General features: G+C 38.5%; 1 protein-coding gene across 1 annotated transcript; it reads left to right on the top strand.

Annotated features, from left to right (window-relative positions):
- The first annotated feature begins 180 nt into the window (after positions 1 to 180).
- SLC25A31 (solute carrier family 25 member 31) lies at positions 181 to 16,817 on the top strand. The gene is made up of 6 exons (XM_045831633.1): positions 181 to 424; positions 6,938 to 7,065; positions 7,866 to 7,983; positions 10,551 to 10,705; positions 12,628 to 12,753; positions 16,617 to 16,817. Exons 1-6 carry the CDS (start codon positions 181 to 183, stop codon positions 16,815 to 16,817), a joined length of 972 nt encoding a protein of 323 aa, XP_045687589.1.
- The last annotated feature ends 242 nt before the right edge of the window (positions 16,818 to 17,059 follow it).

Here is a 17,059-nt window from a genome sequence, read left to right as displayed (position 1 = left end):
GGAGGCGGTTGGAAGCGCATGCGCAGCTTCGTGGCCCTCACGCGGTGCACTGATTTCCCGGCGTCCTCAGCGCCGCCTTCCCGCCAGGACGGCGCCGAAGCGGTTTGGTGCTTCCCTTCATAGCTTCTCCAGGCTCGTTTGAAGCTGTGTCTGTTGGTTATTCCCGGCCCACGTGCTACCATGCAGTCGGACCCTCCGAAGAAGAAGCCAGAGAAGAAGGCGGAAAAGCAGCTCTTCGATGCCGCGTCCTTCGGGAAGGACCTGCTGGCCGGAGGCATCGCGGCGGCTGTGTCGAAGACCACAGTGGCGCCCATTGAGCGCGTGAAGCTGCTGCTGCAAGTGCAGGCATCGTCCAAGCAGATCAGCCCCGAGGCCCAGTACAAAGGCATGGTGGACTGCCTGGTGCGGATTCCCCGTGAGCAGGGTGCGTACGGGCGGCCGCCGCGCCGCCCTCTCCCTGGGGGTGCCGGGAGGGGACGGCTGCGGGAGCCTTGGCCGTGTCTGCCTGGGGGTGGTGCGTTTGTTTCTTCACCTTTGAGAAGTCAGTTGCCGGAACCAGTCCAGGGAAAAGAGGGCCTGCCCATGCCCAGGCCCGGTGCGGGGGAGGCCGCCACCTCCTCTTTGTCTAAATGCCTCCATCACAGCAGGATTTACGTCCCGGGGCCCCTGCGCTTCGCTCAAAAGGCAATTGGGTGACTCCCAGGACTAGGGGTGATGCTGTTAGACACTCTGCTGTGTTAACAAATGCTTAAGTTGCTTAAATACTTGTTGAATAATAGTTTTGAGAAATATTCCGACGATGGGAGCTTTGGAGCCCCCCCAGTACCCTGGTCCGTATTCAGTGGGATGAGGTTTTGTTTCTTCTTGAAAACCGCTGAAGAATGGGGCTGAGCCCAAGGAGGCACACGCCTATGCACAAAGTTGAGGGGGGAGCAAAATAATAAAGGCACGTAGTATTTTAATGCAGTATTTTTTTTTTAAATCCAAGGTGAGCAAAATAAAATTTTGGAGAAAGACAAGATCAGTGTTACCATTTTGGGGGGGCGGGGCGGCGGTTGGCTCAGACCCTGTCTTTATTTAAAGTTTTGTTTTGTTCTTTATTGTGGAGGGGTTCCCCCCCCCATTGCTACGGAAAGATGTCAAGAGATAAATAGTGGAAGTGCTTTGTTACCCACCGAGGGCTGTCCTGTTGCGGAATAGCTCCTAAGTTAGCTCAGTGGATACCGGGATAATTTATTAGAAGCTTTCTGTGATCCACCCATATAATTGGATTCGATTGAAAACTTGTATACGAACTTTGAAAAGGAAACAGGCCCTTTTGATTGTGTATTCTGATCAGGAAGGGAGGTGGCTTCAGCTCCAGTGCAGTCCTTTCTTCCACTGCTGACTCTGGGGCAGGTGACTCTCCCATGGAAAAGGTGTCCTCTCCTTAGCGACGTGGTGGCATCGCTTCTTGATCTGCTGAGCGCGGTATTCGGGGTCCGAGGTAGACCCCTAAGGCACCATCTAAACTGTGAATTTAAAATGCCTTCCAAGAGCTGAGCCCAGATACTCCATAGTGGGTGGTTCGCATCTCTGCACCCCATTTATTTCATCAGAGTGAGCTGCTCATTTCCCCCAAGGTTTTCACAGGGAAAGTAGAAACTTCCCTCTCCTTGGTTTGTGTTCTAAGACCTCTTCAGAGAAGTAGGAGCTGCTTTATTATTAGCTACTCTGCTTTAACTACCTAGTCTGGTAAAGTTAAATATTCTGGTCAGATTGTGTGCTAATTTATTTTTATATTTAAAATGTTCTTTTTAATATTTAAAGTTAAACATAATTCAATATGGCTTTTATTAATTGAGGTCATTCTGAATTGTTATTGCTGTTCCTGCTTTCTCTACCTTCAAAGATGAGATGGTAACAGCAGAACTTGAAGATGTTTTCTATTCTTGTATGCAGGGCCTTCTTATAAATACGGTAAGACTAGGGTATACAGTCTATGCCCAGGGGTTAGTAGTTCACAACAGGGACTATATTGCCATCTAGGGGCTTTTATGGAAACTTGTGGGGAATGCTTTGTTTATCGCAAAGATAGAGGGGTGCCATCTTTAATTGCAATGATTTGAAAGGCAGAAGCTGGGGAGGCTAAACATCTTGCTGCTCTACATGGCCAGCCCTGCACAGCGAAGACTTAACCTGCAGCCTGAAAGACTAAGGTCTCCCACTGGTCCTTCAGGCAACAGTGAAACCTGTGCATGATCATCTAAGCCTCAAACCTAACTCTGATTTACGCATAAACACGAACTACCTGGGCCTAGTTCTAGTAAACATCGATTCCAGCAATGCAGCCACCATCTAAACAGAGGGAAGACTGTATTTTGGTTTGTTCATGACCTCACTGAGAGTTGTTCTTCATTGTGAAAACGCCTGACAGCTACTCTGCTTGTGATACTGGATCACCACCTACATCGTCTGCCTCTCTAACTGTTGAATTCATGATCATCGTACACATACATAAACATGTTTGTTAAGCCCTTTTTTCAAAATTCATTGTGTACCTTAAGTATAATGACTCATTATCAGTAGAAGCAAGCATCTATTACGTCTGTAGTGTGATCATCCCTCACCAATTTACTAGCTAAAATACATATTTTATTATAAATTCCTTTCTTTTTCTCTTTTGTAGAACAGTGAGGGCATTGTATTGATTTTTTTTAATTGGTGAAGAGGACACTGTCTTTGAATTCTGTTCCTAGATGGTAAAGTATTTACAGTAGATACTTATAGAGAGAGGAGATGAACCTGGTCGGGTTTAGAATCACCGTGCTAGATCATCTTGGAATTTAGTACGCAGTCACATTCTGAGGTTGTTATTTTCTGCAATTTACCCTTTTTCTCTTGTTTTTTGTTTGCTCGAACGTTGCCAACTTTTCCTTTCTTTGGGTAACATGGATGAGGCTGAAACTTGAACTCAGAAGGCACAATTAGATATTTTCTCACTGCCTTCTTACCTGTTCTTTTCTTTCTTTCCAGCCCAAGGATGAATCTCTTTATTCTTGCTCTGAAAATAGCTTTAAACATCTCTTTGGGTGTCTTTGATGCTTTTTATAAGCTTTCCTTGGATTATAAAAGCTTCTGGTTCTATCCTGACTAATGCTGTTTTTTAAAGATTTACTCTGTGCTCTAGTTGTTTTTTTGACCTTCCAACTTGTATGTGCACTTTTATTTAATGCTGCTTAAATCTTTATAACACCTGTGATGCATATTTATTATTGAAAATTAGAAAATATAATAGAGAAGTAAAAAGTAAAAACAAATCACTGCCAAAATTACCACAGTTAACATCTTGGTGTCTGTGCAATGATTTTTCACTGAACAAAATATGCATATGTAAATATATTCTTAATTACAGCAATTGTTATATTTAGTATATTATAAAATAGCCTTTTAAAGATCTGAACTATGCAGCCTCATTTTTAAGAGCCTACCAACGCTCCTCATTTAGAAGTTCCTGGGCACTATTTTTAATCTGAACTTCTCCAAACTTATTTTTTTGAAGGTTAGAGCAGCGAGGTTTTTATAAAAATCATGAAGATTATGTTTTGTGGTATGCAAATAAAATATTAGATATTCACTTTATTTAAATAAACAGGAAAATAAACTACTGATATTTCATATGTGAATTCACACTGGCACTTATACTTGGGACAAACGTTAGTTACTTTTCACAGGACACTAAGGCATTCTGAAAAAGAAGTAGGAGTTAGTTACACAGTGTAGAGGGGATGACAGGCACTAATCCTCAATTATCATATAATAAACATTATAGTTTATGTTGGCTCAATTAGATGAATTTGTAAAGACAAAAAGACTATTTGAAATACAGATTCATGTACACTATTCTTTTTTTTTTTTAAGATTTTATTTACTTTTAGAGAGAAAGGAAGGGAGGGGAAAAGAGAGGGAAAGAAACATCATGTGTGGTTGCCTTTCACACACCCCCAACTGGGCACCCTGCCTGCAACCCAGGCATGAGCCCTGACTGGGAATCAAACCTGGGACCCTTTGGTTCGTAGGCTCGTGTGCAGTCCACTGGGCCACACCAGCCAGAGCCATGTACACTATTCTTCAGAATTAACCTCGCCCTAAGGATGCCTTGAGATAGTAGAACAAAAATGGCATGATTAGCAAGATATCTAAAAATATTGCTCAAATAAGTACTCATTTATGTTCTAAATCTTCTTACTGGAAGTTTTCCCCCAGTCCTTTATCAAAGTAGCCCTTTGTCATTCTTCATCTCTATTTTTGTTCTTAAGACCACCTGACATATTTATATAATTCTTATGGTCACGTGACATTTATTTGTTCATTGTCTCTTTCCTTGGCCCCTTTCCTAAAATGTAAGGCCCGTAAGACCCAGGACTCTGTTCCTGGTGCTATCCACAGCAGGTCTGCCATGCACTAGGTACCAAATAAAAGTTTTTTAAATGAAGAATCTTTATCTGATTTTTTAAACTTCTATTTTGGGTATATCTTAAAAGTGTATAAAATAAGGATAGTAGCAAAGGTATATAACTTTAAAATATATGTATACATATTTGTGAGACATGCTAACTACATACTCATATATTTTCACTGATAGGCATTCTGTCTGAACATACTGGGGCCGGGGCCTGCTGGTCTAGAATATATATGCGCCCAGCACTCCCATTCTTGGCTGTAAGTTGACCAGTAAGGGGCCTGGTAATTTTTTCCTATTTTCTCACCAGTCCTGTTTTAATTTTTTTCTCAGAACTAGGTTCAGAGTATGTGTTTTCTTGCTCTTAAATTTTGAAGAGGTTATTTTTTCTTAGCAGTTAAGTCAATGACTTAGCTATTCAGCTATTATTAAAGATACCACAATTGCTATGTTTTTCTCTACCAGTTTTGTGATTATATGTTAGAAATCTGCCCTTTTTTTCTGTATGACTAAAGAATCAAAATACTCCTGCATTTGCACCACTCTTGTCTTTTCCCTTTTTTATTATTCTGACCAAAAAGAAAAAAAGACTACTGTTTTTATTGAGAATGGATTTTTATAGAGAGGCAGTAGAGATTTAATAGCTCTAGGTCTGCAGTCAGATCTGGAATCAAGTCCCAGCCTTTCCCTTACCTTGTGACCTTGAACCTTCTTTTTATTTTTCTTACTAATTTATTGACTTGAAAGAGAGGGGAAGACACAGAGAGAGAGAGAGAGAGAGAAACATCGATTGATTGTTCCTTATTCATGCATTCATTGGTTGCTTCTTATATGTGCCCTGCCCAGAGATGCAGCCTGCAGCCTTGGTGTATCTGGACAATGCTTTAAGCAACTGGACTGCCAGCCCAGGGCCTGAACTGTTGTTTTTGTTTTTTGTTTTTTGTTTTAATACTCACCTCAGGATATATTTATTGATTTTAGATAGTGAGAGGGAGGGAGGGAAGAAGAAAGGAACACATTGATGTGAGAGAGAAACACCAATTTGGTTAGCTCCCTGACTGCAACCGAGGTACGTACCCTGACTGGGGATCAAACCTACAGCCTTCTTTGGTGAATGTGACGATGCTCTAATCAACCGAGCCACCAAGGCTGAATTGTTTTTACTTAACCTCTCTCAGCCTCAGTTTCCTCATTTGTATGCTGCATACCTCATGATATGGTCATTGTGAGGGTTAAACAAGATAATACCTATAAAATATTCAACCACACGTCTGTTGCATAGTTAGTGCTCAGTACATTTTAACTCTTTAATCATCATGTGTGCACCCCTAAATCTACATACACATATTTCTAATGTTCATTTCTGATTCATTGTATATCTGGGATAAACTTGGGTAGAAGAGGAATAATTTTTCATCTACCTTTCTAGGTTCTTTGGTTCTGATAATCAAATTAATAGAAGATGGATTAACAGGAGAAAAACAATTTGATTGCTGGCGTACAGGCCCCTGTATGAATCTGAGAACCACAGGCAGTCAGACAGTTGGGGTTTATGGCTTTCTGAACTGAGAAGGTGGTAAAGGTCTGGGTCTTCTAGGAAGGAGGACAACTCATAAAAAGATGGGGAAAACAGGTGTTTTGTAAACGAATGTTTATCGTGCTGTGCTGAGACCATGGGGCACGGAAGGCACTTTGAACAAACAGGTCCTGCCCAGCTCCCCCCAGCGTACCGAACCCCACCCACCCTCTTTGTGGTTATCGCTGGCGATCGTTCTCTCCCTGGACCAAGCCCTCTCTCTGCATCATCTCTGGTAGTTAACGGGAAGGTTAAAAAACCACATACTTCCTGAATTTTCTGTTTCTTAAAAACAATCCAAATAATCTACACTCCAGAGATGCATTTTGGGGTGGCTCATTTTGCTCCTCTGCACTTATTTGCATTACACACAGAGTGAACGTTTGAGATCTGAAGGAACTCATTTCTTCATGCTTAAAATGAAGAGACTGATACTACCTACTTCATGGGTGATTATGAGGATTAAGTGAATAAAAATCAGTTCTTCGGGAGTAGAGCTTTGGAATCAAACAGGGGACTTTATTCTAAGTCCTGGTTTGGCTGTTTGGTAACCGTGTCCTTCGACAGTTTGTAAAGTTTTTAAAGTTTCAGTTTGTGCATGTATAAAATGGGTTCTATAGGAGAACCTACATCGTAAGCATAATATGATGACTAAATGAAATATACATATAAAGACTTAGCCAGTGAGTGGCACATATCAAATGCTTAGTAAATGGTAGCTTTTGCCATTACATGTTAAATGCACTAGTAAAGACTGAATCAGGTGTAGGTACTGAGAAGGTTATTTCTTGGCTATTAAATATACTTTTTAATTGTCTTCATGCAGCTGCTTTATATTCCACTTAGGATTCACCAAGATTATGGATCCCCCCCCCCCCACTAAATGTACTTACTTATATTTATTATGTTTTCTTTCATAGGTTTCCTCAGTTTTTGGCGTGGCAATTTGGCAAATGTTATTCGGTATTTTCCAACACAAGCTCTAAATTTTGCTTTTAAGGACAAATACAAACAACTTTTCATGTCTGGAGTTAATAAAGAAAAACAGGCAAGTATATCTTAATATCTCTAAAAACTTTTAAGAAACAGTTGGATTCGTCTTACCTGTGATGTTGGGAGGATGTGCTCAAGTGGCAGAAAAATAATAATTTAAACATAGTAACTTAACATAGAATGTGTGTTAAGTTACATGTGAAAACACTATTATGTTAACTTCTACACATTTCTCTAAACCTTTTAGCATAGTTTTAATAATTAAGGGGTCTTTTGTCTCAGTATTTCTCTGAATAAGTATTGTTGTAATGTTAATTATATTTCATAATCATTGCACTAGGAAAAATTCAGCGTTTTATCTCCTTTTGTTAAGCAAAAAAAAAAAGGCAGTCAAGAGATATGTACTCTTACCTCTGAGGTAATTTATCCCCTGAAAAGTAAATTGTTTTCTTCTTTGTGACTAAGGACATATTTAGCTGAGATTAGAGTGCACAGCATATAACCTAAAGAGATGACTGTCTCATGTGGCCACTTGCACTGACTTGGGCTCCTTTCACTGGAGGTCATTAAAGTATTTTGGAATTTCAGCATGTCATCATCTAAACTGCACCCCCTAGGCTGCCTGGGGTTAAACAAAGGCACGGACACGCAGAGAAGTATTGTGGGTAGTGTGGTGTGTGATAACTACAGATGTGTACTACAGGAGAGCCGTTTGTAGAGCTGGCCTTTTAACCTCGAGAAAAATAAGACTTTTACACAATCAGGTTCTGTAGTTTATAACTGTTTTTTAATTTAACATGTTAATTTCATTCTGTAGTTTAATAACCACTTTTTAATTTAATTTTAATTTAATAGTTCTGGAGGTGGTTTTTGGCAAACCTGGTTTCTGGTGGAGCGGCGGGGGCCACGTCCTTGTGCGTAGTGTATCCGCTAGATTTTGCCCGAACCCGACTAGGTGCCGATATTGGAAAAGGTATGGGATTTTCAGAAAGACTAACTCTTCCTTCTTTGTGTTGTGATCCGTGTGTTACTTATTGTAGTTATGCTGTAACAACAGTGTTTGTCACAGTCTAAAAATTTTATTCGTAACCAGTTGGTAGGGTCATGGGGCCTAAAGATGACCACTGTTTTCTTCTCCCTTCAAAGAGAGAAGGGGAAGGCCAGTGCTGTAGTAACAAACAAGCACAAAGGCCACCAACTTCATTCCATTTTATTCCTAGAGAGCCACCTCCTAGATCCCGCATACGCTTATTCCCTGCCTCAACTGTGACTCCCGTCTAGGTTCAACGTACAACTCTCATCCTAGAGGTTGTCCTTCCCTCTGCTCGTGCTTATTTCATTTATCATGTCCTCTTATCTTTTTGTCATCCCTTTGTTTTGGTAGATTTTGATCTTTGGTGGTTTTCTGAGTTTTATGAGAATAGGACAATATAAATTGAGATCTTGCTTGTCTAAAAACATCTCTCTTTTACCCTCTTATCTTGGCCATATAAAAAATTTGGGTTTAAAGTTAATTTCTTTCACAATTTTAAAGTAGTACTCTAGATTCTAGTCTCTAATATTGTTCTTAAGAAGTCCCTATTACTGCTGATACTTCTGTACATGCCTTTTTTTCTCTTTGATCACTTTATATCCCTGATGATCTGACATTTCACAAGATGTATCTTTGTGTGAGTCTTTTTTTCAGTGATAGTAGAAGTAACTCAGTTGACCCCATTCAATCTGGAGGCTTGTGTTCCGTTCTAAGGATGGCAGAGGAGTTAAGTTGTGCATTTTGAACATTCAGATGCTACTTTGCTTTCACCACAAAAATAGTACTTCCTCTCATTTCTAAGTCTCTCTGAGGTTAGAGTCCAGTGGCTCACTTCTCAACAATCTCTCTCTCTGCAAGAAAGTAAGTTCTAACCTTGGGTGATGTGGCTCAGTTGGTTGGAGTGTCATTCCACAACCAAAGGGCTATGGGTTTGATTCCCAGTCAGGGCATCTGGGTTGTGGGTTTGGTCCCTGGTCCAGACACATACGATTCCCAGTGTAGGCTTGTTTGGGAGGCAACCAGTCGATGATCCTCTCACATCGATGTTTCTGTCTCTCCCTTCCTCTCTCTCTGAAAAGTAATGAAAAATGTCCTCAGGTGAGGATAAAAAGGAAATTTAAAAAATAAAGAAAAAAAGCCCTGGCTGGTGTGGTTCAGTGGATTGAGTGCCAGCCTGCAAACCAAAAGTTCTCCATTCCGATTCCCAGTCAGGGCACTTGCCTGGGTTGCCGGCCAGGTTCCCAGCTGGAGGGAATGGAGAACAGCCTGCAAGAGGCAGCCTGTTGGTGTCTCTCTCACACACTGATGTTTCTCTCCCTCTCTTCCTCCCTCCCTTCCCCTCTCTCTAAATATAAGTAATAAAATCTTACAAAATAAAGAAAGGAAGTTTCACCTTTCTCTGCTTAGTGAGGTTCCACTTCATCTTTTTTCTATCTCGCTAAAATGTGTGAATTTTATTCTCTGTCACATACTCTTCTTTACCTGTATGGCTTTAAACCTCTTTTATTTCTTTACTTTCACTTAATAGTATGTCTTAAGGGAGCAGAGACTCATTAAATAAATATTTCTTCGTTGCACACTGTGGGCCAGGCCCTGCCTCAGATACAAGATGTATGTGTGTCTCACACATATACACACACCTCATATAAAACATGGAGCTCGTGGTTTGTGTACCTTCTAGTCTAGTAGGGGACACAGGTAATAAAACAATGAATAAACGACAGAAATAGGCTGTCACTTAGCAATAAATCCATGAAGGAAAATTAGGAGAAAGGAATGACGTCAATTTTAAATAAGTGGTCAGAGAAAACACCCTAGAAAGGGCGGCAGTCTGAGAAAGGGCGGAGGTAGGAGTTCCGTCTTACGCTGAGCTGGCAGTCCAAATTTCCTTGTTACTGCCAAGAGAGTGAAAATAACTCATACATCTTGCTTTAAGTTCAGTACCTTTGTCTTCTCTCAGAATTGGGAGAATTTAGTTTGTTTTGAAAGATTGTATTCTACATATAATGTTTTTAAAATATTGTCAAAGAATTGAAGTCAAGGGACAATAAAAACAAAACCATCAACTGTTGAAAAATACAACACCCCATCTAAAATGTTACTGATTTGTAAGGTACTTGTTTATAGCATTTTCTTTTTGCTTCATCTGTCTTTATGCTCTTTAAATGAAACTAGTCATGGAGTTTTTCATTCCTAAAGAAAAACAAAAATGTCTACATCCCTAGTAACTGTGTTTCCAGTAAATTCTGGTAATTTTATTGAAATGTTTTAAGCCAATCATATTTCTTGAATTAGATTGCTTTTATAAGAGATTAATATTTTTAAAAATTTTAAGATACTACTTAAAACCTTAACTACTTTTTACTGAATGGGAGGATTTTGATGTATGTTTTTCTTGTTAGAAATGTTTCTAAGTGGCAATTCCAAGTACTTTAAATCTGCAAAATGTTTAAAGTGTTTATCTGATATATAATGCTGCTAATAAATTTCAAATGGCTTTATTTTAGGTCCCAATGAGCGACAATTCAAGGGCTTAGGTGACTGTATTATGAAAATAGCAAAGTCGGATGGAATTGTTGGCTTGTACCAAGGGTTTGGAGTTTCAGTGCAGGGCATCATTGTGTACCGAGCCTCTTATTTTGGAGCTTATGACACAGTTAAGGTAATTTGGGTCTTTAATTAGTATATACTAAAGAAATGGTTTATTTCTTTTTATTCTAATTAATAACATGTTCAACAGATATATCTACTTTTAATTATATAAATCAAAATAAATGATGGAGTAAGAGACATTACAGAATTCTGTTTAATCACAACCTTGCCATAACCTAATCAATTACAACTCTACTGTGAATCTGACTATAGATATAAAGCATAAATTTAAACGTTAAGTTTTTGTGCTTTTTGCACTGCAAGACTGTTATACATCATATTGCAAATATGAAACATTATATATAGTCAAAATCTTTGATCTATAGCAAACCTCCTGACAGAATTTTCTGATTTTGTATTTACTTTATCATCACTTTTATTTTTTATATACAAATAAGTTTACTCTCATCACTCTTTGGAAAGAGGCAAGGCTAATTAATTAGTTAAATGTAATAAATGGTACTCTAGCTCAGTTGTCTATTGTATATCATTAGATCCTTTGCTGTATTCTCCTGACTGTTTTAGAAACTTGCCTTTTCATTTCAGATTTTGATAGCATTTTCAAAAGGCAGGAAAGAGAAAGATTATAATAATGGCTATCATTTTTTGAGCTATTACTTAGTTCTAGGAACTTTGTTCATTCTTTACCTCCTCGTAGTGTTCTAGGATAGGGGGTTCTCTCTTTAGGATTTTATTTATGTGTCTTCAGAGATAGGGTAAGGGAGGCAGAAACATGGGGAGAGAAACGTCAGTGCTTGAGAGAGGTGTGAGAGAAACATCTGTCAGCTCCCTCACACACCCCCCCAATAGCGGACCTGGCCTGCACCCCAGGAGTGTGCCCTGACTGGGGATCAAACCAGCGACTGTTTGGTTCTCAGGTCAGCACTCAACCCACTGAGCCACACCAGCCAGGGCTAGGATAGCTTTTAATATCTCCATTTTAAACATAACTAATCTAGCCCTCGCTGGTGTGGCTCAGTGGGTTGAGTGATGGCCTGTGAACTGAAAGGTCACTGGTTCGTATCCCTGTCAGGGCACATGCCTGGGATGTGGGCCAGGTCCCCAGTTGTGGGTGTGCAAGAGGCAACTCATCGATGTATGTCTCTCACATGATGTTTCTCTCCCTCTCCTTCCCTTACCCTCTCTCTAAAGAGAAATAAAATCTTAAACAAATAAACATAACTAACCTAGAAGTGGTCAAGTAATTTAAGTGGCAAGCAAAAACCTCATGCTCTTAATCACTATATAATAATGCTTCCAGAGTGAAACAGTGAAATTACTATCAGTATTATTTACTGAATAGGATTAAAAGTGGATAGAAATTTTACAATAGTTTTATAAATCATCTTGACATTCCATCAGATGTAGTTGAATGTCATTCTTATTGTGGTCTAGAAATAACTTAGAGTTTGTAGTGTATTTTTTCTTATGTATATTTACTTAATCACTGAAAAATTTGTATGTACTCTCCTTCTTTTCTCTATTACTACATGTAGCAGTTGTGAAATTTAGGAATGTTTCTTCATTGAGTTAGAGCTTCAAAGCTGTTTGTCAAATAAAATACCATCTGTTGATGATAACAGCAGGCATTATTTCATTCCTTTCAAATCTGTGAAGAGCCATGGAAGAACTTTTTTGGTCACTGGCTGCTATCTTTCTAGTTTTTAGTGCCAGTAGTGACGGATCAATTAATTATAAAATATGCTTTTCTTTTTCATATGTTTTTAAAGTGTAGTCATGTATGACATTCTCCTTTCTTACTGATCTCCTACTAATATTTTAATTTTTCCACATTAAATCCAACTGTTTTTAATTGCACTTTTAAGTATAATTGAGCCCTCTTTCATATATTCCTTAGAATTATTCTTTGACTTAAGGATTTAAGACATTTTAGAAATTTAGATGGTTACTTTATACATTGTTCTTTTATAGGGCTTATTACCCAAACCAAAGGAAACCCCATTTCTTGTCTCCTTTTTCATTGCTCAAGTTGTGACTACATGCTCTGGAATACTCTCTTACCCCTTTGACACAGTTAGAAGGCGTATGATGATGCAGGTATTTTATATTATTATTTCAAAGTTTGAGTTTTCCACTATCTCTGATATTCAGTTACAACTTATTTAAATTTTAGAGAAATTTTGACTGAAAGGCATAGGTCATTTTCTAATTGTTTATGCTATAAGAGTTGGTCCCGCTTTTTCTCCCTTTTCCCACCTCACCCAATCCCACCCTTTCCTCTCCCTCAGTCAGTCCCCGTGTCGTTGTCCCTGTTCGTGGGTCATGCATAAATGTTCTCGGTTAGTCCCTTCACTGTTTGTCACCTACTGCCCCCGCGCCGGCAGCAGCCAGTCTGTTCCATATATGTGCTTCTGTTTCTATTTTGTTCATTGGTTTATTGTGTTCATTAGATTTCATATATAAGGAGATCGTGTGGTATTTGTCTTTCACTGACTGGCTTATTTCACTTAGCATAATATTCTCCAGGTCCATCCATGCGGTTGCAAAAGGTAAGAGTTCCTTCTTTTTTACTCTTGTGTAGTATTCCATATGTTCATAGCAGCGCTGTTTATAATAGCCAACATCTGGAAACAGCCTGAGTGCCCATCAGTAGATGAGTGGACAAAAAAGTTGTGGCACATTTATGTTTATTATTTGTTTTTATAGAGAGGGTAAGGGAGGGAGAAAGAGAGGGAGAAAAACATTGATGTGTGAGAGAAACATCAATCAGTTTCCTCTTGCACATGCCCCAACCAGGGACCAGGTCCACGACCCAGGTATGTGCTCTGACTGGGAATTGAACCAGTCAAACTGGCAACCTTTCACTTTGCGGGCTTACACTCAACCAACCAAGCCATGCTGGTCAGGGCACTGTGGTACATTTACACAATGGAGTATTTTAAAATAAATGTATGCTGTGTTGTTTTGTATTCTTCCCTATCGCTGAGCACCCACCACCCAGCACAGCTTTTTATTCTGCTACCAGAAGTGCTTTCCACTCCTGTGGCATAATTGTATGAAGGGTGTTGGGGGATTGTAGGGACTGGATGAGTATGCCTATCTTAACTGAATATCAGATCAAGTAGAGTAAGCCCACTCACAAGCCACTGACATATATAATATCATTTGTTACAGTATATTTTAATAAAAGTAAATAATTTTAACTTCAAAGATGAAGATTTATTTATAATGATCTATGTTCAAAGTATAAATCCCCAAGCCAAAATTTGATATTTTCAATATGCATCGCTGTTACTTGTTATATTCATTCAACAAATATTTGACTGCCTAATCTATGCTTAGCTGTGGTGACACAAATAAAATAAGGCAGAACCTAAGTCATAGCATAGCCCTGAAGGAATATAGTTAACTGTTTAAGTAGAAATGTGCATAGGTTCCCAGAATGCAACAGAGGAAGAGTACCCAATTGCCTAAAGCAATCAGATGTGTCCTCTTGGAGAGATAAATCTCAATAAGTAGGCTTTCTCTCCAGTGAGCAAAGTTTCTAAGAGTGAAAGAAAACGTAGCACATGCAGGACTTGAAAAGTGTGGTTCAGTATACCCAGATGATAGGTTTCATGAGGGCAAGTGAAAATAATGAGGCCAGAAAGCTAGCCAAGTGCTGTATTGCTTACTGTGACAGATACTGTCCTAAGCACTTTACAGTTTGACTCATTTAATTCTCAAAACAGTGCTGTGAGGTGTAGTTACTATCATTATCCTTAGTTTATTCTACGAAGTGGTCCTAGAAGAACCTCCTAGGCTACCCAGAAGGGTAAAACATATATAACCTATTACCATCCTTAGAGTTATACCATTGTCTTGGACCACGCTTAAAGTTATTCCATTTAAATCTGTGTTTCCTCTTGATCTATATCTAGTTCTAGTTTAATACATTGAAACTTTTTAAAATGGAAAATTAATTTGCATATAGACTTTGGATTAGTAAATGATACTGTATCAATGTTAAGTTTTCTGATTTTGATAACTGTACTTCAGGTATGTTAGAAAATGTACATTGGAGTGTTTAAGAATAAGGGTCATAATATCTACAGTTTACTGTCAAAATAAGTGTATTTTAGTGTATTGCTATGGCTGCCATAATGACGTACAGCAGACCAGGCAGCTTAAACAACAGAAATTTATTTTCTATTTCCTTACACACATGGAGGGTCAGCGTTCATGTCAAGGTGTCTGGCAGGGTTGCTCTCTTCCGAGGGCATGTCTCCTTGACTTGTGGACGACCTTCTCTCCGTGTCTTTTATGGTCCGCTCTGTTTCTCTTCTCACAAGGATGCTGTATTGGATGAGGACTGACCCTAATGAACTCATTTGACCTTAATTACATTTATAAAGACCCTCTCTTTCAACATAGTCACATTCTGAGGCATTCCGGGGATGTAGACTTCAATATATGAATTTTGTGGGGATGCAATTCAGTAGATTTTTTTGCGTTTTTGTTTAATTTCCCACAAGTTTCTTAAATGCTGTTACCAGCACTAATCTGTGTATACATTCTTTCAAGATTTCTTTTTAAACACACCCCTCTGGGTTTATGATCTGCAAAAAATACCAGGCTCACTACCCACCCTGTTTTTAACAATACTTAAATGCTTTATTTCCTTTTCTTGCACTTATGCACTAGCTAAGACCTCTGATACAGTGTTGTATTAAAGAAGTAATAACTAGCAATCTTTCTTATTTCTAATCTTACAGAAGTGCCTTCAGCGTTACATGATTTAATGTTACCTCTGTTTTTTTTGTAATTATCTGTTGTCAAGCTGTGGCTCTTCCTGTCTGGTTTTGGGTTATAACAGTTATTAATTATGAATGGCAGTCATTTTTTTATATCGAGATGATCATATCATTTTTCCCTTTTAATTTGTTAATATCTATATTTCATTAGTCTATTTTCCAGAGCCAGACCAACCTTATATGCCAGGAATGATCCAGTTTGGTCATGATGCATTGTATTTGGTGTCCCTTACTGGGTTGGATTGGCTAATTTCTGTTCAGGGTTTTGGCATTTGTGTTTCACTGGCATTGGCTTGGAATTTTTCCTTCTTGTACTGTCTAATTTGGTATCAAGGCTATGTAAGCTTCATAAAATACACTGGGGACTCTTCCTAATTTTCTCTTCTCTAGGATAATTTATGTAAGATGAGAATTAAATGTTTATTGGATGGCCCTGACCAGCATGGCTCAGTTGGTTGGGCATCATTCCACAAAGCTAAAGTTTGCCAGTTCAGTCCCTGTCAGGGCACATGCCTGGGTTGCAACTGATTGATGTTTCTCTCTCACATCATATTCCCTTCTCTTTTTCCCTCTCTTACCTTCTCTCTAAAAATAAATAAATGAAATCTTGTAAAAAAATGTTTACTGAAGGTGTAGTAGACCGGTACGTATAAAGCCATCGGGACAGGTGGTTTTCTTTATGAGAACATTTTCAACAACTGATGGAATATCTTTAATTCATTTATTATCCCAATTGGAATTTAGTCTGTTGATAAATTATAAGGAAATTACCACTCAGGCAGCATCTTAAAAATTTAGTTGAATATTATGGTTATTATTAGGTTTTAAGTATTTAAATGTTTTTCTTAATGTCCAAACATTTCTCTAGGTATCTTTTTTTACTATTGATTTAGCACTTAATTGCATTGTGAGGAGAGGATAAATCATGGTATATGATGCCATCCTTTGAAATTTGTTAAGCCTGGTATCTAGTCAGTTTTCAAGTGTATTTGTGAAATGCGAATGTTCTCCAGCAACTACTAGATGTACAATGTTCGATGCATGCTCATTGACCCAACATACGTACTCAAACAGTGTTATTTTTATGTGTCTTTGGTGCTGAGTAAAACCTATCTTAACATAAAAGCTATTAAGATGATGAGAAACTATTTGTCTTTCTCTATATAGAGTGGTGAGGCTGAACGGCAATATAAAGGAACTTTAGACTGCTTTATGAAGATATACCAACATGAGGGAGTCAATGCATTTTTTCGTGGCGCCTTCTCCAACGTCCTTCGTGGTACCGGGGGTGCTTTAGTGTTGGTGTTATATGATAAAATTAAAGAATTCCTTAATCTTGGTAGTGGAGGTAGTTCATCAGGAGATTAAATTGAGAAATGGATATATTTAACTTGTTAAACATACAAATTACATAGCTGCCATTTGTATAAATTTTGATAGTTATCACTGTTTTTTAAGTGGTAATTCTGCAATAAAGTATATGCTTTTTCAAAGATTTAAATACTAAAAATCCTATAAATGTGTGTTTCCTTCCTACTTACACTCAAACTCACTTTAATGAGACATGTTACTTATAATTAGTATATGTTATTTTTATTAGTTTAAAATCC

This window comes from Phyllostomus hastatus, unplaced genomic scaffold (genome assembly GCF_019186645.2).
Source record: "Phyllostomus hastatus isolate PE091 unplaced genomic scaffold, TTU_PhHast_1.1 phas_contig_159, whole genome shotgun sequence".
Taxonomy (NCBI): domain Eukaryota; kingdom Metazoa; phylum Chordata; class Mammalia; order Chiroptera; family Phyllostomidae; genus Phyllostomus; species Phyllostomus hastatus.
Note: the sequence above shows the minus strand (reverse complement) of the source record. Positions and strands in the feature narration are given on the sequence as shown.

Coding starts and splice junctions, on each gene's coding strand:
- SLC25A31 (XM_045831633.1), top strand. CDS start 181: ATGCAGTCGGACCCTCCGAAGAAGAAGCCAGAGAAGAAGGCGGAAAAG. Junction 7,066..7,865: donor GAGTTAATAAAGAAAAACAG/GCAAGTATATCT, acceptor TTAATTTAATAG/TTCTGGAGGTGGTTTTTGGC. Junction 10,706..12,627: donor GAGCTTATGACACAGTTAAG/GTAATTTGGGTC, acceptor GTTCTTTTATAG/GGCTTATTACCCAAACCAAA.